Source organism: Trachinotus anak, unplaced genomic scaffold (assembly GCF_046630095.1).
Source record: "Trachinotus anak isolate AG129_WGS33_773 ecotype Australia unplaced genomic scaffold, CSIRO_AGI_Tana_v1 ptg000013l, whole genome shotgun sequence".
Classification (NCBI taxonomy): domain Eukaryota; kingdom Metazoa; phylum Chordata; class Actinopteri; order Carangiformes; family Carangidae; genus Trachinotus; species Trachinotus anak.
The window spans coordinates 24,790,611-24,816,052 of NW_027273864.1; the positions used below are offsets into that span (position 1 = coordinate 24,790,611).

General features: G+C 39.8%; 2 protein-coding genes across 3 annotated transcripts in view; both read right to left on the minus strand.

The window, feature by feature from the left end:
- Nucleotides 1-9,152, minus strand: part of LOC139630556 (semaphorin-3D) — a 99,175-nt gene extending 90,023 nt beyond the window's left edge. Inside the window, exon 1 of the mRNA XM_071494122.1 lies at nucleotides 9,010-9,152. The gene's annotated coding sequence lies outside the window, so the exon portion shown is untranslated. The remainder of the gene's footprint in view (nucleotides 1-9,009) is intronic.
- A 2,277-nt stretch (nucleotides 9,153-11,429) lies between these two features.
- ssuh2.1 (ssu-2 homolog, tandem duplicate 1) lies at nucleotides 11,430-25,046 on the minus strand. Of its 2 annotated transcripts, XR_011693225.1 has the most exons (13): nucleotides 24,957-25,046; nucleotides 20,872-20,967; nucleotides 20,694-20,778; nucleotides 20,402-20,531; nucleotides 19,644-19,704; nucleotides 18,354-18,478; nucleotides 18,159-18,221; nucleotides 17,259-17,338; nucleotides 15,957-16,049; nucleotides 15,752-15,857; nucleotides 15,563-15,670; nucleotides 13,967-14,534; nucleotides 11,430-13,928 (listed from the first exon to the last, which is right to left on the minus strand). XR_011693225.1 is itself a non-coding variant. In XM_071494536.1 (12 exons), the coding sequence occupies exons 1-12, from the start codon at nucleotides 24,970-24,972 to the stop codon at nucleotides 14,400-14,402; spliced, it is 1,098 nt and encodes a 365-aa protein (XP_071350637.1). In that variant the 5' UTR covers nucleotides 24,973-25,046; the 3' UTR covers nucleotides 11,430-14,399. The 2 variants fall into 2 exon arrangements, 1 of the variants encoding a protein (XP_071350637.1); XM_071494536.1 differs by having other exon boundaries at nucleotides 11,430-14,534.
- Between the last annotated feature and the right edge of the window lie 396 nt (nucleotides 25,047-25,442).

Below are 25,442 nucleotides of genomic sequence, written 5' to 3' on the forward strand. Positions count from 1 at the left end.
GGGTGTGTGTTGTGTGTTCTGTGTCCTTTGTGGTAAAGGCACTAGCGCCTTAAAGGGTGGGGAATTTCTCAGCCTCACAAAAGTGTGTGTGAAAGTGTGTGCTTGCTTCCAGCTCTCCAAACACAAGAGGATCCCAAAGCTGGATAACTGTGGGTTGGAAGAAGAAGGGATTTGTTTAATATACAAGACCTTTCATGCAGGATGAAGAGGATGTTATTCTGGGCTCTTCGTCATGTGGTGCGGTGCGGCTGCATATTTTATGTGTGTGTGTGGTGTGTGTGTGTGTGTGTGTGTGTGTGTGTTTAGCTGTGATTTCAGCAGATATGATGTTTTAATCAGATCTTTGAATGTTTTAATTTATTATGTTAACCTGGGGATCAGCATGAATGGGCAACAACAGGATGATGGAACTCAAAGCAACTGCAAAAACATCACCTGCCTTCATTCATTTAACAGCCATGAGGTGATGGGTGTGGACGCCTCTGCCGATCCAGACGACTACTGTGTGGTCGCTGGAATTCACTTATGACCGTACAATGTGGAAAAATGAGGGAGGGGAGAGCGACAGAGGAACGGCTTCCCTCTCTCATCAGCTACTTCTGAGGCATCACTGAGTAAGACACTTAACCTTAAACTTCCCCAGTGGAGCCACAAAAGACTAGAGTGATGCAGGGCCGCTCCAACAGAAACTGCTGGGGAGAGAGTGAAATGTCAAGCAGAGGGGTTGGTGAAACAGAACATCTGCGCACATTCACTTTCTCAGGATAAAATATACTGTGGGTTGAGTTGTAAAAAAGGGGACATTAAAAACAAATGCCTGGTGAAAACGTGTTAATTTGTCTGTCTGAAATTGTGTTCAATATGTCTGCAAGCTGTGTTGCTGACAAAAGAAAGGAGCAGACAGGTTTAGTGAAGTGGAGTATTACGAACAAATGCAAACTGAAGAGGAGAGTGTTGTTTGTTGGCAAATGTTGCAACTGCGGTCTGATGGGACGCGGTACTGTGCTGGTAAATGGTGGATTCACCCCCTCAGGTTCAGAATGAGTCTCTACCACAAGTGAAGGAGTTCAAGTTCTCAGGCTCTTGTTTCCCAGTGAGGAGAAGATGGAAGTGGGATTGTTGTACCACCAGACTGGTGACAGTAATGTGCTTGATCTACAATACTCAGCTTTGGCCATGAGCTCAGGGTAGTGACCAAAAAGAATGACATATTTACGTATATGCGTACAAGTGGTAACTGAAAGGAGACCGCAGGGTAAACTCATAACTGGAGAGATTGATTATCCCATCTGTGCTGGGAATGCCTCAAGCTCCTGCAGAAGAGGCTGCAGAAAGCAGCTCAGGAGGAGGACACCTGGGTTACTTTGCTCAGGCCGCTACCATCTCAACCATAGACCTGATAAGTAGTGGATGGATGGATGGATGGATGGATGGAGTCTGTTCTTAATTCATAATGTTTTGTTTGTGTTTAGATGGCAAGAGCATGGAAGACAAAGAGCTATAAAAGATAAGACAAGAGAAGATGAAAGACACTGTACTTTATAATTTCCAGATGAAAAAAGCCACACACCTTAGAAAACAAGTCAATATATCTGCACAAATCCAGAACAAAATCCCCCATGAGCCAAGCCAGCACATCAAATGCATTGCTATAATTCAGAATATGTGACATAAATGGGGTAAAACCTAAGAAGCTGCAGGGATTGCTGTGCACCTACACCTCTAATAACAATCACTTGCAATTATGACCCAATCAAAGCACCTTAAGGAATAACTGTGATTCTTGCTGCGGGAATAATCAAAACTCAAAGATCCAGTTTTTCAAACTATGACTCAATATAAGAGGGCGACAAAATGTGCAACCTATACAAAGAAAGACATGATCTCACGGCCGTGGGCCTATGGGTTTTTAAATAATAAACATGGAGGGAAGTTTGGGTTTCTGTGAAAGACCAGAGAAACAAGGGTGACATTAGGTTGGTGTGTGCGCAGCTGGATTGGGGCGTAACACTGGGCTTTCATATTTTTTTACCATTAATCTTTTTCGTAAATGACATTCCTAAATGACACATATATATTACATATATAACAGCTTTCTATGCAGCCATGTAAAGGAATGAAACTACAGACATCCAGTGTGTATACAGATGTTTTAGGCATAAACCTTAAATGACTAATTACTGTAATGATTGATATCAGTTATAGCAATCAGGTAAGTATAAATGTGTTGTTTTCAGTTCAGGACCCGACAACTAATGAATCCAGTGAAAGCATAATTAGAGTTAGAAACTGTTTCACCCATAAATTGCTGAATAGTGTCAAGGGGGAATTTTTTGAAGACTCTTGTTAGAGACAGGCCTCTAAGTCCTCCATATTGTTTGTTGTCTTGATAAATTCACTATTAGGACTGATTTCCAGTGCACTAATTCCTCCACATTTATTCACACTACGTTTCACTTCATCACTGAATGTCACTCTTCTGTTTTTCTCATTAAATATTAGGCTGATATGAACGCAACTCAACACTGAATATGTCCCATCTTTCCCAACATTGCTGGGCTTTTAATATGAAAGCATTGAGATTCATTGACTGCAAATTAACACTGATTGGGAAGAAAAGAAAGGGGAGAAACTGCAATTAAAGGTCCCATATTTATTGATTATGAAACAGGTCTAAGTTCTATATTAATACTGTGAAGTATCAAAGCCTCAGTCCACAGAGAAATGCACACAGCCTGTATTTAGAAACTGAGCCTTAAAACGACCCGTCAGGACTTCTGTAACTTTGTGATGTCACAACAAAGCAGTCACTGTCCTCAGCCATGCCCCAAGCCCAGCCCACCTGGACCCACCATCCAAACTTGCAGGATTTGATTTCTCTGAGTGATATGAAATCTGATATGTTTTTATTAGATCACTCAGTAAACAGTCAGCCAATCAGAAAAGAGGCTCTGAGCCTGTGTGTGTGTGTGTGTGTGTGTTTTCTTTAATTGGCCCAGGCAGACTGTCTAATTTGTAATTGCAGTTCTGTGATAACAAAATACAAATCTCTGTGAAGCTTTTATTTTGACCTTTAACCCTCACCGTTCATAAACATCTCATCACATTCGTATGTCCCTGCTGCATGATGAAGGCTAATGTGAGCTGTTAGAGTGAGTTAAGACTTCTGGGCCAGCGACTGCAGGAGTCTGGCTCTTTGAGGCCGAGTTGGGACAGAGACAAAGTGAGACTTTACATCACTTTTAATGGAGGAGCTGACAGTGTGCAGCGAGTCAGTATCAGGGACGTCGCCCATTTAACAAAGTCACTTGTAAACTTTTTATATCCCCCAGTGGGTACGTTTACGGCAGAGTTGGGGAAACTAGATGGAGAGGTGATAAACGTCAGTGGAAATTCACTCACTTAAAGGCGCAATACATGAGCTTTTATTACATCGTAGAACGAACTATGATATACTGAGTGTGTTATTGATCCATACAAAGAACTCGGTGATAGACAAGCAAACAGCTCCTGATATGAAAGCGCAAAATTTAAATTTTTAAATGGATCATACACTCACAGAGCCCTTTATTGGAGACACCTGATGATTTGGAAATCACATATTATGAGCCATGCTTTGCCGCTGGTGTCATTTATTGTAACCATGGTAACATGGTAGCTGTGTCCCAATTCAGGGGCCATATCTTTCAGAGGATGTGGTGTCTAGGCCAAACTGAAATGAGACAATTTGGTCAATGGAGGATTTTCGCTTTGTGTCACCAACTTGACCCACCCTTACCATTACATCACAAAGTGTGGCTCCTGTTGCCCAGCAACCTTGATAACATGTGACTTTTTTTTAAAGGCCCATTGTTTTAACAGTTGTACCGTCCTCTGGCTTTCTGTCTGTGTTGTTTGCTTTCATTACTGGCATGCAATGAATCTTGGGATGGGTTGGGCCTCGAAGGACCGACCTGTTGGAGCCTTCATTGTCCAAGAAAAGGAGGACACATTTCTCGGCTGCATTTGAAGGAGCCTTGAAAACGGGAAAGCCTAGTCGCGCTGCCGTGATGAAATCAGTCCTCAAATGCAGCCCCTGAAGGGTGCGGCCTCTGAATTGGGACACAGCTTTAGCCTGGGAGTAAGGTATCCAGTGTTTTTGGCTTAACAACATCTTAAGGATCCATGAAGAACTGACAGCAAAGCATGGTGTTCCTAATAAAGTGCCCTGTGCTCAGTGGGTTTTACGTCTGTGTGTGTGTTAATATGAACATGACCGTGACCGTGTTCTTGTTTCAGGAGAGCGGAAACGCCTAAACATTCTCGCCGTCCTGCTGCCAGCGCGGTGATACAGACCAAGAGGTCAGGAGAATGAAAAACAGACCTGAAATTCAAACAGATGTACAACCTGTGTGTGAAATCACAGCAGACATGCCTTGCATCCACGGAGAATGAAAAGCACATTACAACGATGCTTCTGGGAGGACACAGAGCACCTGATCCAATTACAGGAAACACATTGCACAATACGATACAGCCTCAAGTCTCAAAGTAAGAGAAACCATCGTCTGACTGACAGGTCACATGTTCAATCCCACTACAGCTAATATTTCTATACGCCAGCATGTCGGGATGCCTCTGTTTCAGAACTGAGGCCTGATTGTCTGGAGGTGTGTTCAGACTTTATTCAAACTCCGCAGACAGACACGAGCAGGCACAACTGTGGATTTACTTTGGATGAAGTGAAGCAAACTGAACAAATTTCCCCTTCTGTTCAATCCAGAGGAAAGAGAAGAGAAACTGGAGAGGATCGTCCAGCTACACCCAACGTCTGAACGTCTTCCACGCTGGCTGTTTCTGATGAAGAAAAACAGGCTGCAAAAACAACCAGGACGTCTATCCATGCAAAAATTTTCCTACAAGTTAGATCTTTGTTAATCTAAATTTTACAGGTGGCAGGTTTATGCTAACATTAGAATTCATCACAAACCACAAAGAGGAAAAGGGAGCTACTGGCCCTGAGGCACAAGAGCACCTGGGGCCCTTGAAAACTCCAGTTTTACTCTGTGCCAAATGATTTATGTTAATTTAATTCAATATATTTTGCTTTATTTTGAACAGGGTCACTGTCAAAATCTAGTTTGGAGATTGTCACTACAAACTTGCAGCCAAGTAGGAGCTCATATTGCACAGAGGAAGAGAGCGATTAGGGAGTTATGAGGTTTCACCTGCTCATTTTTGACCTGGAGTCTCCTACCAGGTTATTCAGAGGTTATTCAGCCATAGGGAGCCTTAGGGATTAAATACCTTATTATTTATCTAAAAATCTATGAATAGCAAAGCTGTCTCTGCATTTGTTATAATCGTGGTCTTCTGGATGTCACGGAGCTGGTAGCGTAGCTATAAACTTTGAATCTTGTTCACCTGTTGCACTCAGAGGATTAATTGGAAATGTTGGAAATGGATTCTTGATCAACCTGACAGACCTCTCTGGATATCAGTAGAAAAACACAGCACTTCCTCTGTATGAAGGATTCCAGAGCAGCTCAGGCGTGTGATATGTTAATGTGGAGAAATACCTGACGTTCCAACGTTAATAGGTTTTAAAGGCCCAGATTCCACTAACTTGGTATCTCATTGACGCGCAGCAATAAGAAAAATGAATTGAGTGACAGCATGGAACTCAATCATACAGGCTCATGCTCCTTCTCAGCCACCGAATTCATCCAAAGAATGTCGTCTGGTATCGCCATCCCTGCGCACGAGGCAGTCTCAGTCCAGACTGTTCTGGTCTGTGGTTCCCCGATGGTCGGACAAGCTACTGGAGTCTATCAGAGCAGGGGCGTCCCTCTCTGCCTTCAAGAATCTCTTGAAGACTCATCTCTTCTGAGAACACACCTAACACCCAAATTAGAACTTACTGTGCATTTTGAGTTCACTTCTTTACCTGATCTCCTTGAACTTATTGAATAGATGCAGCATCAAAGTCTCATACTGCATCGAAGCTTTAGTGATGGCCCTCACATGTAAGTCGCTTTGGATGAAATCATCTGCTAAATGAGTACATGTAAATGTGATGTAAGCGTCTTTGCTTCAGATTTCACGTCTCTCTAGTCTTGTCTTTGTCTCCTGATGCAGAAAATTTACTTTTTGGAAGAGAAACATAAGAATCTTAAGTTCTTTTAATTGCAAAGTTAATTTTTTTTGGTTTTTCTGTGTGACCATGTCAAATAGGTAAAAATATCAACAAAAAAAAAATCTACTCTTTTATGGTCTGTTCTAATTAACACTGATGAGATTCTGTTTCTGAAGCCAGTACCTCCATCCTACTCTGCATGTACAATTAACTGAGCAAGAGCTCAGTCTACTCTGTGCTGAAATTTCCAGACCGACGCGTCACCTCAACAAAAAGTGAAAGTGCTGCAGCTTTGAACTTCACTTCTCTTTGGCCAGCAGCCATCAGATAAGACCTTTATCTGGGCTCTTTGTTGATTCTGGTCCCAGAGTGATGTGACGGTCGACTTGATTCGGCTTTTAAAAACACGAGCAGAAAGCCAGCCGCATGCTGGGCGATCTCTATCTGCGCTGCTGCGTCTCTGCTGTGGGTCAAAACCTCCTTGTCTCCTCCAGTCTTAGTCACTCAGGAGCTGACCTCCACTGGGCTCCTCACCTCCTGCCGATGTTTTAACCTTTCCTCTTTTTTCCACACTTCACTCCGCAGCCGGTGGATAGAGCAGGCGTAATACCCCTCTCCACTGGAGGACCCTGACTGAGAGGGAGTCAAGTAGCTTCAACAGGCTCCACTCAGCTCTCAGTGGCTTCACAGACAGAGAACCTGAAGATACAGGATTTCATGAAGGTACACAGACAAGAGAGAAACAAACTAGCTTTAAAGAGCTCCTGGACTGTTCATTCCTTTAATTATTGTGACGAAGACAAGGTAAAACAGCTTTGTCATTACTGTTTCAGGTAAATCTCTTGTCAGTACTCTGGTCCAGATCTTTAAAAGTCGTAAAAGATGTCACACAACAATGTAAAATAGTCAACTACAAGTTAAAGCCCTGCATTCAAAATCTTACTTAAGTAAAAGTGCACAAGTGTTATCAGCAACATGTTTTTGAAGAATCAAACATTAAACTACTCATTGTAGAGAACGGCCCAATTAATAGTGCCACTATATTATAAGATCAATTAATGTGAGCAGCGTTTTTTTTTGTAGCTGGTGAAGTGTTGGACCTTCTGTCTATTACTGAATCTAAAAACTTTTTCTGCAGAGCAGTAAGAATATTTCAACCTGTTTTTTTAATTTAAATGAACTGGTTTAAAACAGTTCTAGTGTCTCTAAACCATAATGAATAAGGCAGATTCCTGCACTGGAATTGTGAAAATGTTGATTTTCATATGGCTGAAATTATCAGTAATGATTTGATTTGATTATCGATGAATTATTTCACTAATTCTTCCATTAAAAATGTCAAACATTTTCTCATTTTAGCTTCTTAAATGTAAAGAGTTGCTACATGTCCTCTATCTATCATTAGAAACTTAATATTTTGGGGTTTTGTACTGATGGTTTTGATAAAACAAGAAATTTGAAGACTCTCCCTTGAACTCTGGAAAATTATAACAGGCAGAAGTTTTAATTCAAGAAAATTACTGACACTGGCTGATTTATGTGAAAACAGTTTGAAGTTTCAACTAAAGAAGATGTTTCTCACTTATTATAAGAACATATTACTAAATACAATAAAAAGCATAAATTTAGTGAAGGAAAAGTAAGTAATAAGTAATGTAAGATTTAAATACCCAAGTAAAGTACAAGTACCCAAGCACTGTACATATGTATCACACAGGTGGCTGAGCACCACTCACTCTTTTATCATCAGGAGAGGATACACAATGACACAATACAACCAGGGAAACAACAATTTCAACACACACACACACACACACACATACACTCACTCACTCACTCACACTCACACACACACAGAGGGCAGGAAACGGCAGTCCCACACACAGACTGTACAGCAGAGGGGGTGTTGAACTCCATAACAGGAAAGGCAGGGACAATTGGGGGAGGTTTACTCACAGCAGAGACACAGACAAACACAGACAGAGACAGAGACAGAGACACACTGTACTGTCTGATCCCTCTGTTCTTCTGTCTTTGAATAAACTCAGCAGCAGGTATTTGAGACACATTTACAGGTGAGGTGACGGCTCCTTCCTCCCTCTGCTGACCAGACTGAAGTTTGTTCTGTGGTTGGAGTCGGTCCTGAGCTACAACCTAATCGTCATTCAGAAGAAGCCTCCCAACAGTTTCATGTCACCGGCTCAAAGTTTTTACCAACAGCCCCACATGCACAGAAAATACAGCACGGTGTGTCTTATGATCACATGAATCATTCTTACAGACTACATTTTCTTGCTTGAATAATAACAAAAACAGTTCCTCATCTGAATCACCTCAAATTCCCCTGGGAACTCCTCAATAACCACCAAAACCCCTTCAAGGATTCTCACAACCCTCAAAAGTTTGGCAAGAAGACCAGGTTACTTCTACTGGAACATCCTAAATGACCACCTTAACTCCTGGAAACTCCTTAATAACCACCAAAACTCCTTCAAGGACTCTTAAAACCCTCTCAATGATTCTATGTGAACCCTTCAAACCTCCTCAATGACCAAAACAAAATCTCCTGGAACCTCAGTGATAATCATCAAATATCCCGCAATGATATGAGAACCTCCTTGGTGACCATCAAGCCCCTACTAGGACCCCTGAACCTCCTCACTTATCACCAATTAAGCGAAATGAAAGTTGATTTGACAACATTTTCCCGCCTCACTGAACATCATCTCATCAGGCTGAGCTCTCAGCACCTGTGATGTCTGGAGTCTGGAGGAGACGCTTCACATGAATAAACATCCTAATTTCAAACTATTTTACATCAGGAGCCACATTCACTCCCTCTGTTTCCAGCAGCGCATCCAGACACATCTCAGAATAAAACTTTTCAAACTCACCGAGATGAGGTCTGTGCCTGGGTCCGGGGCTCTGGGCTCTGATTTATTCCACTTCAGCTGAAAAGTAGGACCGGGTTCTGGACGCGGTGCAGGTCACTGTCGGGTCACCTGGAGCCTCCACACGTTATAAACAAACGGCACACATGTGGGCAGCGGCGGGGCCACTCCTTCCCCCTGAATCACGGCGTCCCTCTGCTGCATTCATGTGCTGCTCGGAAACTACGGCTCTGTGCTCCACCAAGTTTTACAGTTTAGGTTCTGGGCATGAAAGCAGCATAAATAAACTGAATTTGCTTTTTGTACATCCAGTGAAGCTCAAAGTGCTGTACATTATTTTGTATGTATTAAAAAAACATTTAAAACACTCAAAGAAATGAAGTTAAAGTTGGCAGATTAAAAATGAGACTGAATGCAATGAAACCAAATTTTTCAGCAAGATTCAATAAAAAATCAGTTTCAACAGTGACAATATTTTTTATTAATATGCTTCATCAAAAGGAGAAAACTTCACATAAAAAGTGTCTGTAAATGTGTGAAAATGTGAAAAGTTGAACATTCACATCAGCCAAATCAAAAAGTACATATTACCTATGATTAAAATGTGTCTGATAGAATAAATATCATTACGCAGAGATGTCCCCTCACATTTACAGTTGGTTAATTTACACACCTGTAATTCAACTGCTTATTATGTAGCTGACTTCACGACTAGGCTACATACTACTGTAGCCTAATATGTAGCCTATATATACTACTTAAACTATGCCAGTGAGTACTGCTATATTCTGTACTTTAAAGTACTTTAAATGTTTGATAAACCGTTATATCATGAGTTGATCATATGCTTAGTCAAAACCTGGGTAATGTAATACATTGGACAACAGTGGTACAAACAATAATACACTTAAACTTTCACTTGCCCCAATTCTGACTGAGATCATGTCCCTGTGCAGGTTTGTATCAGCGTTCCTTGAATCTAAATGTCTTTCTTTCTTTCTTTGAGAGGGGATGTCCTGTTTTGTTAGTATACATATTTTTCCTCAACCTGCCTTAATTGTGTTTCTACATTTTTCTTAGAACAATTTAACACAAGCAGGTTTTTCGATTTTTCCAGTGAGGAGAAAATGAGTCAGCCTTAGCTCCTGAAAAACGATCATGTGATGTTTCTTTATCCAATTCTTCAGGCGCAGATCACCTGAACCTGGTCTGTGATAAATTTCTCTTTTAAGTTTATGTTCAAGACAAGTCAGGGCCACTTTCAGGTGTTCAGGAGGTTCAGGATGGATTTGTCCTCTAATGCAATCGTTTCCCACAACACATGATGTCAGTAAACACACCTTTGGATGAACCTCATTTTATAAAGCAGAGCTCCCTCTTGTGGGATTAATTTGTTAACAGGGAGCAAAAAAAAAAAAAAAAACTTTAAAAGTGCTGAACCCAAAATTAATATACATGGGAGGGGTCGGGCCCCTCCAAAGGGCCATCTGATAAATCTGAGGGTTGTGAGCTGGTTTAAAGGAGCGGAGATAAGAAAAAACACAGTTCTGAAACACAAATCTGCCTTCATTTATTCTCCTTTTTTATGATTTAAATCTTTACGGTATAGTGAGGCTTTAACATGAGACAGGTTTTCTTACCTCACCTGTACATCCACTTTATAAAAAAATGCATATTCTGTTTTTGTAATGTTTTATGTGTCAAATACATAAAAATTAAAATTAATTCTTAATTTTTTGGTGAAATATTGGATAATTTTACATCAGACAGTTATTTAAATGAAAAAATGTTCAGAAGTTTTGTGGTGAGATGTCTTCTGCTAACAACAAGACAAGCTGATAATGCTTCTTCATAAGAGGTCATGAGCTAAGACTAACTTAATCTTTATTGTTGCATTGTATTTTATAAGATGATCATATGTTTTTATGTAAACTTTTAAAAATGAGCAACTACAGCCATCATATGAAAGTACTGTACATGTAAAAAGTACATTTTGTTTTGAAATAGAGTGGATCTATAAAGTACAAATACATCAAAATTATACATGAATACAGTGCTTGTGTAAACGCACTGTCACAAAAAGAAAATACATTTTACTATTTAGAAAGTTTGTACATTTCCTCAAAAACCAGACTGTCCCTGATGGTCGAACATCCTATGCTGCACTGAGATTTTATAAAGCAAATACATAAAACAAACAACGCTGCACAAAAAAGAGGGTAGCATCACGTTAAAGTTGCTGCCTCCGAAGTTTGATCATAACTTTTATTCGGTTTTTGACTCTTTTCAGTCCACGACCAGAAATCTGACCAACAGTAAATCACAGTTTTCAGGATTGACAGGGAGCAGGAACAAAATAATCCTGAACCAGTGTTTCCCAAACTAGGTCATCAGGAGAGGAGAGGGACTCAGACACAGCAGGATGATAACGTAGAAGTTTATTATCAGCTTTATTTATGACATCTGGATACATTCAACTGTTTGATTTTTTTTTATGAAACAACAACAGACTTTAGTACTTTAGCTGTGAGACGTTTAGACAAAGATAACAACACACAAGTAAGTAGACTTCTAGAAAATGATTTCCATGTTTTTCCTGTTGTTAAAAGTGGAGACAAACACAATAGGCTGTATTTTACTTCATTTCTGGAAGCTGTAATGAAGCTACATGTGTCCTGATAAAATATTTTTTACTTTTACATATAAAATTCAAACTGGTAAAATCCTTAAACAATCACTGAAGACATTATGAGACGTACAAAAAAAAACTGAAAGCGTTTGCCGCTGATGTAAACTGAGATGAAAGATTGTTTTGGATATTACAACTTGAGCTGAAAGGAATAAAAACATTGGATTAAACATACGAAAGAAAAAAAATCTCTGATAGAAAAGTTGTAACATGAACAGTTGTTTATAGACAGTTTCAGACTGTTTGCAACAGTTTCAGAAAGTCTTTGCATGTAAACTGTGATAATAGATCCTTCTGTAATTTGGTCTGTGGCTGTAAAAGTTAGTTTCCTTCCCTGAAGAACATTGTGTTGCACATGTGCACAATGTTAAAGGTTTGTTCAGTCGTTAACACATCACTGAGACACTAAGAGTAGAAGATGAAACTCAAAGATAGCAGGACGCAAACATTTACCTCCAGCCTCCACAACAGCTCATACACTGTTTAGTACTTTTCCTGTGAGTGTGATTTTATATCAAACTGTCACATTTTAGTTTCTGAACACAAAGATTCGACTGGTATGAAACTCCAATGCTAGATTACTGCCACCACCTTTCAGTTAGGCAGGGCTGGAGCTTACAATGTTTTCAATATTGATTAATCTGCCATTCATTTTCTCTGTAAGTCTTTTGGTCGATAAAATGTCAGAGAACAGTGGTACAGTTTCATCTGAAAGACCTGAGTCTAAAACCCATAGATATTTAGTTTATTATCTTATAAGATGAAGGTGAGTCACAGGTGAGCAGCTGGAACGAGATTGTTTCTGCTTGAAAATCAGAATAGTTGCTGATTATTTTTCTGCCAGTCGATTTAACGATTAGTCGACTAATTGTTTCAGACAACCAACATCAAGTCAAGTCCCGTTCAAGACCAGAATAGCTGATAGATGTTTCTGATTAGTTTTCTTTGAACATCATCAGTTATGTTACCTAGGTAACAATCCCAATGTTTAAAACGCAAAGACAAGACAGACGTTAGAATAACAACAGAGTTAGAATTTATCAGACAACATGAATTAGTGCAGAGGAACTGACTGTGAACTGCGTAGGTTAATTATATAGGTAAATATATAAGTATAAAAAATTTGTTTATATATATATTTAGAAAGGCAGTGAGGTTAACAAAGAGAAATGGTTCATCCCATGAAAAATCAAAGTAAAAAAGTGCTAAGTATTTATGGCTTCTGATATTTGCCTCAAGGACGTCCACTTTGGATACAACAGCAAAGATGTCTACAGATCAACTCAGAGCAACAGTTACAAGATTATCTGTCATTGTTTGACAACGTAATATTCAGGTTGTCTCTGTTAATATGAATATGAACGATATGGAGGGTTTTGATTCACTGAATAAAATGTAAAAGCACGTAGCACTGAATCCCAAAGAGTGAGCACCAGCTGCGAGGCACACCACAGAGAACACGGTCAGTCTGAGGTGACAGTAAAGAGGTAGTAGACGTTAGTACACACAGAGTGGATTTACTCGATTATACTGGATTATATGGAGCCCGACAGAACTCGAGGGTCAACCCTTGATGTGGTGCAACGGAAGTAACAATTCATACTGTAAAACTAATTACCTTTACTTGTAACCTCCAATAAAGGTTGTGTGATATGGTTAAAATCTATTAACCATATTACCAAATTTATATGCATTTTATAAAAGATTATTGTCTGGAAGGCAATCTACTGTCTGTAGACAGTGAAAAATAACTGGCTAATCCATTACCATCAAACGATCCTGCACACTGATTTACATCTAAGCTGGACAAATACAACCAGAGATATTTAAAGGACAGTTACCTCATCAATAGAGGAAAATCTCTAGAGGAGGACATGGACATATTGCCCAACCCGGTCTTGAATTTATAATTAGCAACCAGAAATGAACAGATAAAATAAAAAAAATGTTATTCAGCAAAAAGGCTTTTTTTTTTTTTTTTTTTTTTAAATCTTCCACCAATGAATCTCAGCCAATCCAAATACAACATTTTGAACCAAGTTGCCCATTTAGATCATCCAAGACCTGTCACCTACCGCTACAGCAGATTAGCGTGCAGGCTAATACGGACACAATAATAATCAGATACAGTCTGTATGTATGAGACAGAGATGAATGAATGTGATAACTTAATTCAGTAATTTAGGTGGCTCGCAGTTGCCAGTCTGTTGGAAACACTCTGCAGAAAAACTTACTAAAACCTGCAACCTCTGTTCCTACCGTTAGAATAACTTCATTGGGGAATAAACTGGACAAACAAGGTCACAATTCAATCAACCAAGGGTCTTAATTATTCATTTGTGCACACAGATTATCAAAAATTTGACCTCTGACACCTGCAGGCTTGTAGATTATACTAGTGCATATGTGAGGTTAATCATGAAGGATTAATGTAGTAACACTAGTTGGGTGTTATGAGCAAATTATACCCTGACGCTTTTGTTGACATCAAGGCCACATTCAGAACACCTACTGCTTTTAACAGAGTTTATCATTTGAAAATTTTGATTGTAGATTTCTCACACATTATAGTCTTATAGCTGCCCTCAATAATTACAGAAAATATCAATGTTCTGACATTCCCCTTTTTTGGAGCCACTTAAACCAACTTCAGTCTCTGCAATAGATTTTCAACATCTATCTGAAAATCCATGCTGTATGTTACTTATAAAATAGTACATGCAGATGGATATTTAGAGGCAAACACTTTGTTCTCTGTCCCATAGACAAAGAAGTTGTGAACTTTTCCACTGTAGTTGTAAAAAGCCTGAGTCAGGGGCACCAGCTCGATGGTCTGACGCTGCAGAGAGAAAAAAAGGCAGACATGACATTGGCATCACTCATTCAATTTTTTATTTCGTGAGAGAAATGCAAACTGATCATTCAGTGCTGCAAAAGCTACTCTTTAAAGGTTCTGTAAATGAAACTATTTTCTATGCAGAGATTTCGTGGAGTAATGGCGGCCTGAACGGAGATTGAGGTCACACCCACTCTGTTTGTTTCTCTGTTCTTTGTTTTGGTATCCTTCCAGAATTTCCTCCACTGAAGAAACCACTTTTGTTAAGACCAGACCACAGACGGACTGACCATGGGGACCACCAGCTCAAATTCCCGATGGACAGAGGCCCGTCAAAACATCAAAAAAGTTTTTACCGGCTCCATCAGTGTCATTTGTACGGCCAGTCACTTCTTTGGCTGTAATTTTTTTCCCAGTCTGACCATGGAGCCAATGCTGGCCTGTCTTTACCAAGAAGAAAACCCTACAAGCTGCTAAAAGGTTTCAGCTTGACTCAGAACGGACTTTTCTTCTCCTCCATGTGTCAGTAACTTGATGCTACATAATGTTACATGTCTGTTTTTAATTAGTGACAGCTTCAGTAGCATGATAACGTTACCTAACTCACGCTTACCAATATTATGAATATGTTCTGCAAATGTTGCTATTGCTAGCTGGCTAACTGTTTGTGGAGCATATCACAGCAATGCAAGTGTGGGCTAATAGTTGTGGTTAGATTGTTTTTTTTATTTTGTTGGCTCTCTTACGGTAACTTCTTGTTGTCCGTTTAGTGCCCGCCTTCACTGGGCCTTGCTGACTGAGAACGTGAAAGGAGGGGAGGGGAGTTGTAGCCAACAAAGTGTTTGTTTTGGTCTGAGATGCTGGTGGCCCAGTGCGACATCTAGTGGCAGTGATGACAACTTACAGAAGCTTTAACTGTAATTAAATGTACTTTCGCCTGCACAGAAGAGTTATACTGACACCCAGTGTACTGGGCATGAAACTACATCTACATTTTGCCCTGTCACTTCATACAACAATTGTTTTTGTACCTGTTGCAGGATGCGGCTGGTGGAACTGAAGCGATTAAGGTGTTCATTAATCATTTTTGTAGAAACGTCACAGATATCCTGATCGGGGAATCCCTGGATAGGGTACACCTGGGAGGACAGTAGCATTTATGTGTCACTGACGTCTTACGTCTCATTTAATGTAGAAGAAAAGAAGCGTTTTGTTTTTACCAGCAGGTTCTCATCGATGAAGAAAGGATCTCCTGTGACCTGCTCAAACTTCTTGTCGGGGAAGTCAGGCTGACGATCAGGGATGAATTCATCTACGTTGTTCTTCCTAATCACGCATAAAAACACACACGAAAAAATAACATGAGGAGAAGAAGAGATTTGGGCAGATTGCAAGTGAGAATGAGCACGTGCAGCTTTGACGCACCATGAAATGGTGAGCAGGATGAAATGCAGCAGGTTTCGGTTGCCGTTGCAAACATGGCAGATCTTGAAGCCGTGCCCATGACAGGTGATACACCTGGAGGTCACAAGAAATATTATAGAAATATCCTACAGAGTATCCTCACATCAATGTCACAGTGAAACACAAAAATCTGTGAAAAATAAAAGAAGAAATAAAATGGAGCAGAGCTGTTATAACTAAGACAGAAAAACAAGAAGAGTGTAGAAACATAAGGAGTGGAGATTCATTGGACAGTGATCCACCATCTTCACCAAAACATGAGGGAATATCTGTGGGAAGAGACCTGGGGTGCTTTGCATTTGGCTAGTGTGGCATCTCGTTTCATTCACCGGTGTCATCTGTGACTGGAACGTCATGTATTCATCTTGTGTTTTTTCAGGATTCATTTATGATTCAGATTCCACACGCTAATGCTATCATTCCTGTTTCCATATGTAGTTTTTGGCATGCTAACATTTCCTGATTTGCACTATATGAAAGTACAGCTGAGGCTGACAGGACTGTCATTAGTTTTGCAGCTATCTGGTCTTAAACCAGAGTAGTGGACAGATTCTGACCTTGTGATGACACTAAAAGTTCCATGTAAAAGCAGCTTTTTCCTGCTTTCAGATCAGTTCTCAGTTCTCAGCTCCATCTCATGGAACAGATGAGTTTCCATCCATCAAATGAATGCATGCCAGGCTGGACCTGCACCCACCCCGCTCTCTCAGGATATTTGCAGTGCAATTTGAATTTGATTGGCTGACGCCTGCGCTGTGGTTTGAAAAGTTGAGCCTTCTGCCACAAGCAAAGCAAAGCAACAGAACCACAATGAAGTTCTGTAACACAAGACATCACCCCATTCAAAGTGAATGAGAAGCGTCTGCGTTGAAGCCTCCAATCACTTGAAAAACCTGTTACACAGTCCACTCTGCACTCGATGATGGAGATATCCTGTATGTCCTGCTGCTGCCACCGCACAAAGACCAAAGGACACCAGCTCTTGTGCAGTGTCTCTTAAGTGTGTTGCAAATCAAACAAAGCACTCTACTTACTACTGCCTACTCTACCAGCTTGCATCTCAGGGCCCAACCTTTTTTCTTGTCAGAGTTTCCAGGTCTCTTCTCTCACCTTTTACCCTGTGACATGATGTGCAAGTTCCCAGAAGCGCTCATTTGATTTCCAATGTGCTATTTGTGTCTTACCCATGACAGTTAACAATGAGCCTGCAAGGCAGAGAAGGAAATTCAGCCAGAAAAGAAAGCAGGCAGATTGGACTCCCACCTCTTGTAACCGTGACCGTGACAGGAGGTGCAACGCTTGTTCCTAGAGTGACCGTGTCCGTGGCAGAATGTACAACGCTTCTGCAAAATTAAAGGTGGGTTTTAGTTAGATGTCCATCAACTGTGCATCAATACAGGTGGCTTCCTTTCCACATTAATATGAGGCCATGCTACTTTCTTATTACTACCTAAAGCTACAGTAAGTGATGGGACAGATACACTGAGAGTCTGGTATCTGGTATCTGTTTGCTCCTGCTGGGAGATCACGTCTGCTAGAAAAATAATGTTGTTTAACTCAAATCTAAAATGATCTACTGCAGGAAAGATATGTGTAAACGCCACACATATACAGTATTTTACTGGAGAACTTTGTACATTTGTGAAAACAATGACATTGAGGTTTGGAGCTGAAATGATTAGTCAATTGATCTTGAAACTTATCAACAGAAATATTTTATTGATATTTGATTAATAAAAATTAAATAAACAAAATAAATAAATAAATAAAATAAAAAATTTAAAATAATCTTTTTTTTTAAGTCATTATGTCAAATTTTATTATTTATAGCTTAAAATTTCTAGCCAAAATTCTAGGGATGTGCATCACTTGTTTGGATAATTTTAAACCGATTATCCTCAGCTACTGGACAAAAGACGTTATTTGCAAAGTCCAAAATGATAAAACAGTTGAGAAAATCATCCAAATAGTAGTTGATAATGAGAATTACATACCCTCAGAAATCAGTGCCTATGTCAAACAAATGCCCATGTTATCAACTGAAATCACAGCTGGAAACATTATACTGAGGAATTCATGGGTTAATCATGAAGTTAACCACGTTGTCCTCCTTGCCACCACATATACAGTATGTGTAAGAAATTAGAAAAAAATGAAGCTTACCCGGCCTCTACCGAAGCAGGCAATACACCGAGTTCTACCACAACCATGGCATGTGTGACACAGCTGAAACACACACACACACACACACACACATACAAACAACACAAAAAAGTAGGTAACAACTTTAGCAAATCAGAAAATCTGAGAAAGCTTGACCATGAAATAATATTAAAAAAGAAAAAAAACAAGCTGTACCTTAACGAAAGACGTGTGAGGCACACGGACCTTCTGTACCATGTTGGTGTATCTCTGAGGTAATGCCACTGGAATGTCCCACGGTGGAGGGGACATACCGTTCTCAGGACCATCGACCATTTGTCCTGTTTGAAGTAAAAAAAACAGGGCAGCATAATCAATGCAGCGCTGTTCCCAGCAGCTAACATGGCTGTAGATTATTTTCTTTCTTTCTGTAGGGTTTTTGATTTAAGTTGTTTGGATCAAGCAGTAGCAGCAGGCTGGAGTCACAGTCTGTCACAACTGTCTGCATTGTGCGTCTCAGTCCTTGTTGCATATGCATCTAAGGGAGGATCGCCCAAATGACACAGCGGATGAGTGTGTGTTCTGCTGGATGAACTGAGGTCACGCCGTTTATGACTGAACTTTGGTGGAAAATTCTCTGCCTCTGAAAAGAGGCGTAAACCCAGATTTACAAGGACTGGAAAGTGACATAAATAAATTTGCATTAGGCATAGACGTCGATATATGTCGATAATCTAAATAATTTTTGTTATTAGAAAGAAAAATTATGCAATTATTAACATGTGATTACTGTAACACAATACACAACACAATAGCGAACAGAGAATTGTGGTTTGTGTTCAACAAAACTGAATATGAACTTAGTCATCAAAGATATAAAATCACTACAGACAGCGACTACACCTGTCTCTGTTATTGTTAAAACATGTACAGGACATTTACCTGAGTATTAACATCCTCATCTCTACCTGCTCCACTCCACTCTGGCAATCTCTCTCTCTCTGTTTATATTTTGTGCATCTTAGATATTTGATTAAAATAATAATACAATAATTCTATGAGTAATGTTTTGAGTAAGAGAAACAGTTTTTCTCTTTCTGGAGTTGGACCACGGCCAAAGTAAATATTTTGTACTCGAGATCCGGACATTATGATTTCTTCTCTGAGCTTGGTGATGTCACAGAAATCCCATCTCTGTAGAGGCCTATGAGAGACTCCCTGACTCACAGAGTCTACATCCCAGCAGTTCAGGTCCAGGATCAGTCCAGGAACTGACTGCGTAATTAGCTGGCGTCTTAGTAAATCTGACACTGAATACACACAGATAGTGGTCACAGACTCCACAGTGCACATCTGCACAAAGCAAATTTTCATTGTAAGTCTGGCATCATAACAGATGTGGATCTAACAGGCAATTTTCCTTCTTATCCACATTAACCATCATGAAAAAAGGTAATTATATTTGTTTTTGTTTGTTTTATTTGTTAGCTCAGAGTAAAGTTTTACCGTTGTAAGATTCAAACTGCCAGGCGCTGGTTCTGGTCTCGGTGTAGGTCTCCAGTCGATACTGCAGGAGGAAGAGGCAGACAGTCAGAAAGCACTGGTGGATTCACGTGGCCCCACAGTTAGGCTGATGGAGTCCCAGTGGACAAGAGTTTAAAGAGTAACTTAACATAATCTTGTTTTTTCTGATACTTTCACAGTATTAATATAGAACCTAGACCTGCTTTTTAATAAAAAAAACACATGGAAATCTCACTTTATACAATATGGGACCTTTAAATTACGTTACAATCTGTTCACACAGTGGCAATAAAAAAGTGATTAATACACTGATTCTTACATTTAGTAATTTTAAATACATGGGACACTTTAAGATTGTGGCTCACGGAGATCATGATGTGATGGTTGGGATGGAAATGGGGTTTTATCTCATATATAGACTTTAAAGCACCTTAAATCTCTAGATTTTAATTTGTTATTGCAATATCCAGTAATTCAAGTTGTCAGTATGTTTGCTGCTAACTCATAAAGTAACAACTTGTGTAAAATGGAATAACTTGTTACTTTATTTGCAAAACTTATTTGCTAATTATTCCCTCGCCATTTTATTACACTTTTTTATTAAAAATGTTTATGTCATTTTGGGAAATACTAGTTATTTCCCTTCTTCACACTTTTATGTGCTTAAATGTGTTCACACGTCATTTTGGTCCAGGTTAGTTATTTGGTAAATAACTAATAACTATTCAACATGCTCCTACCCTGTAGACAGTGATGGGTTTCAGCTCTTTGAAGGTGAGGTTCCTGGCAGGTTTGGAGCTATACGTCCATTTTGACTCCACAAACTTGAGCAGGGCCTCTCGGGCCACATCCTCCGATACTGAGGGGACCCTGGAGGACAAAACACCACACACACACACAGGTGTGCACATCTGTTATCCCATCATGCTTTCATATTCCTGTCAAAAATATTGAGGGACATTAAGATAAAGCACAGAATCATCAGCAAAGTATTTATAAATGAAGTGAATGTGTGTCTGATGTGTGTGTTACCTGACGTTGGGCACCAGGGTGTTCCTGTTGAGTTCAGGCTCGGGGTTGTAGGCAGGGGGAGGAGGGTATAATGGGTCATCATCATCTAGACAAACACAAAAACAAAGGAAGAAGAAGGCTTGAAAATGTTAAGGAAAAAAACGAAAAACTTAAGAACAGAGGAGATCCAAAGACTCACTTCCCCCTTTGTGGCCCTGGTATCCATGTATGTCATCAAGCCAGCCAGGAGGGGGCGCTGATGGTCCCTCCTCTGGTATGTTTGGATCAAGTGCACCTGAAAGGATGAAGTTGAGGAGAGGTTGTTTCTGTGTCTCACTGAAATGGAAACACACCTCAAGATAATAGATGAGCTCCTGATGTTTCTCACACGCTGCATTTGTTACATAAATGTTTTCTATTCTTTCATTCACTAAGTACATTTCCAAACATTTTTAATTTGTGTGGAAACACCTGCAATCCCACAGCGTGGATATTGTGGAATATTGTAACGTTTCCCATCATATGCGCTATTTTTCACAATGTTGAGAGAAAAAGCATGAGAAAAAGAAGCGTATTATAGTAGCAAAATGCAACAAACAGCAATGGAAACAGACTTGGTGCATAAATCGTGTCATCTCAGTGTGTCCCCTTCTTCTGTGATGTTTTAATGGTCCTCAACTGGAAAGTTAGTGCTACCAACTGGTTATCGAGACGTTCCCAGTGGCAGACCCAACGAGACACACTCCAGAAGAATATCACTGATGCAACACTGCGTTCTGTTGTGACATGACTATAGAAGCCTGCACACCCCTCTAAGAGGAGTGTGCATGGTATGTGTACGGTAAATTCTGTTTCCATCCACACCCTGTGCTGACCAGTCTTTGTTTTTTTAAGGATTTCACTTGATTGGAGTTATGTCACTTCTGTACATAGAGCACACTCCAAAAGGCTTAACAGAGCCGCAGGTCCCTGATGTGTTGACTTCAGTGTTTGTTTTCACATTATAACACTGCTGCATACTGGTTAACAAATATACTGATAACTTGTGATTGTTAGAAAGCAATAAAATGTCAGGATGATTTATTAAAAATCCTGTACAGTACCTCAGGGTGCAGGTTTTTGATCAAAACCAAGTGTGGATAGGAAAGGATATAACCTTTCATTTGAATTAAGCCAAAAGCTCATTCTTGATGTTGGAAATAGGAGTTTGACAAAAAAATGCCAACTCAAGACACAAGCCCGTAACAAAATCTGCCTTCCAGCACAGATAAAGCGAAATAATATAATAAATTGGAAGGAGTGCGCAGCCAGGTAGCTTAAGAGCCTTGAGCCTGAGCTCAGGGCAAAGAAAACCCTGCCCTCAGACAGATCGCACACTTACAGATCTCACAGCAGGAGTGTAGCACATCACATGCAAAAGCACAGCCAACTGAGGTGAAAATGAAGAATTATCTGTTTTCTCTGGCTCTTGAAGCTTAAAAAGTTGTTTATATGCATTCATTCTTTAACAATTCACAGATCGGAGTTCAAACACACACATTAAGGGTCCCAAATTGTATACTTTTCCAGTGTTTTACTTGAAGTATTGTTCAGATATTTTAGAGTCTGTTGGTCTTGTTTTGGGTGAGCTTTAACGTGGCACCCTGACAGATAAATTAAAAACATCTGTCTTGCAGCTGAAAACTGGCAGAAGGCTGACTGTTTTCTGCGTGAGCCAATAAAAATATAGCAGGTTTCAGGTTAACACTCAGAAAAACCAAATCCTGCAAGGTTGGATGGTGGGTCCAGGTGGGCGGGGCTTGGGGTGTGGTTGAGGGTAACTGCTTTGTTGTGACATCACAAAGTTACAGAAGTCCTGATGGCTTGTTTTAAGGCTCAGTTTCTGAATACAGGCTGTGTTCATTTCTCTTTGATGCTTTTGCAGTATTAATAAATAACTTAGACTTGCTTTATAATAAGTTGCAGTGTGTTTACTTGTCATTTTACTGGTGTGTAATTCGAACATTAAACCCAAGTCATGCCTTGACATCTCCAACTGCAGCTTGCCAGCAACATCAGCAAAGTCCATCTCTGTAAATACCAAAGAATATAATGTTTCTACACAATCATGTAATACTACATAAATACACACAATAGTGCCTTGATTGACACACTTCCGAGGCACTGTGCAGTTATTTAACATGTGCGTCATGATTTTGCCCGACACAAATACTTTCTTAGCAACCCAGCAAAACAGCTGGGGTGTTTTTTACGAAGCATGTTTTCTTCAAGTCCCTGCTGCCCGGCAGATAAAAATACAGCAGACTCAGTGTGCTTACGTAGAGCTGCACACAATACCTCTCTCTGAGGGATAAAAATATCAGCGAGAAGGTGTTTCCCCCAAAAAGATCTGGGCTCAGATGGACAGAGTGTGAGAACAGCATGAGGGAAGGAAGGAGCGAGGGAGATAGAGACTCATTAAGAGAGAGAAAAATAAAAAGAGAGGGAGGGAGAGAGAAGGAGAAGGAATGTGAGAACAAAGCCAGTCTGATTACTGAGGCTTTGACCGGACAATGCATCCAAAATACTCCTGCAGAATTCTTGTGTCCACTTATTGTGCCCTTTACTTGATCTGTGCAGCACTTTCTAAAACTCTATTACATTTAACTTGACTGGCGACCACACTGTATAACTGTGATGAGACATGCAGCCCTGTGAGTGGACATCGTGGACGAAAGATCCATGACTGAATCACTGTGTCAGAAGTTAACTTCAAATATGCAGCTTCGGATTCAGCAGTTAAGGGGAAAGTTAAGGGGAACTTAAAATTCCTATATTGTATAAACTGAGATTTCCAAATATTTTTTATTATAAAGCAGTTCTAGGTTCTATATAAATACTGTGAAATGATCAAAGTGCTCAGTCCACAGAGATGTGCACACAGCCTGTATTCAGAAACTGAGCCTTAAAACGAGCTGTCAGGACTTCTGTAACTTTGTGATGTCACAACAAAGCAGTCACCACTCTCTGCCATGCTCCAAGCCTAGCCCACCCAGACCCACCATCCAACCTTGCAGGATTTGGTTTCTCTGACTGTTTACCTTGAATCTGCTATATTTTTAGTCAGTCACTCAGAAAACAGTCAGCCAATCAGAAGAGAGGCTCTGAACCTCTCTTGACCTGTTGTTATTAGAGTTCCAGAGAGAAGCCTGAGATTAGATGTAAAACTACTTTGAGATGGTTTTTGGTTCTTAAAACCACAAATTAATCTTTTTCTAGATATCAAGACCTCAAATTTAAACACACGGAAAGTGTGAAATGTGGGACCTTTAATCACTTAATTAAGAAAAAAAATCAGCAGATTAATCAATAATGAAACTAAATAATGAAACTCCTTAGATGCAGCCCCAACATGTTTATGTCATGTTTCTAAATCCTAAATATGTAGACTTTAAGCAAAGTGCTACTGGGATACCATGAGAGAGGATACCGAAGTTAACTTTCATTTTGGATTCGACAGGTTCAGTTAAGGGTAAAGTTAGGGGAAACTTAACTTGGAATGGGTGAGCGGTAGATTCAGTTTTTTGCAGCTCTTACTGTTGTGAAAGTATGATAGTTATTTCAGTTAAAGTTATTTGAACTACTTCCACATTTTTTTTCTTAGGAAAGCGTGAAAGGGCGATTTCACTGTTTTTTTCACATCCCGACCACATTGGACAAGCTCCGGCTCAAAATCCACTACATTTACACTGATCTGTACTAGATTATCCCAGACAAGCCAGAGACTATTTTAAACACCTTCATTCTATTTGTGAAAACGGAAAAAAAAATAAAATTAAAAAAAATTTAAATAACTGCAACAATTAGTCGAACTAAAACAAAACTAATCTGACACTGTTTAAGCAAAAGTACAAAAAAAAACAAAAAACTAATCATCAAATTAACCCAGTAGAAATCGTGAGGTGTGGCCTTCACCGGTCAACTGTAAATCGCAGTGTCAGACAGGACGCAGAGTTCAGACAGTCTGGACACAGTGTTTCTGCAGGTTTACTACAGAACCGTCATACGAGCCAAAGAACCAGAAACATCGGGACGCTGCTCTCAGTTTAACAACTGTTAAATACATAAAACTGAAAACACGGCTGAATTTTCTGTCCCTGCCTTGAAGTTCAGTTCATTCGCCCCCGGACAAATGTGGCCAAAACTTTCTGCCACGATGCGACCGCAAAATAGACAGACAGACAGATAAAGTCCGGTAAAGTCCGGTCAATAAACGCCCCGTCTCCGGTTTTCACACATGCTCACCGGGCTGCTCGTCCATAGCTCCGCTGCTTCGGCCGCTCACCGTGAAAGAAGCTCTCCGATGTAAAGATATCAATATCCACGCCTAAAAACAACACCCCGGCACAATTTCCGGTTATGATTTCTAAAATAAAAGCCCAGAGGATAGGTTCACAGTTTTTCACTTTGGTGGAAAGTAGCCAAGCGCATCTACTCAAGAACTGTATTTAAGTCCTGTTTGGAGGTTGTACATGTAATTTATTTAAGTATTTTCATTTTATGTTACTTTATTTTTCTACATTTACATTTACGTTTATTCATTTATCAGTCGCTTTCATCCAAAGCAACTTACAAGTGAGGAACATCTATGAACCTTCAGTGCATTAGTTCAAAGATTACAGAAAAATATTACAGAAATATATGCAGCAAAATGTAGGCCTATCAAAGTAATCAAAGTAAAAGTACTCCTTTCATCCCTGTGACTGATATGTTATTATATATGACATTATT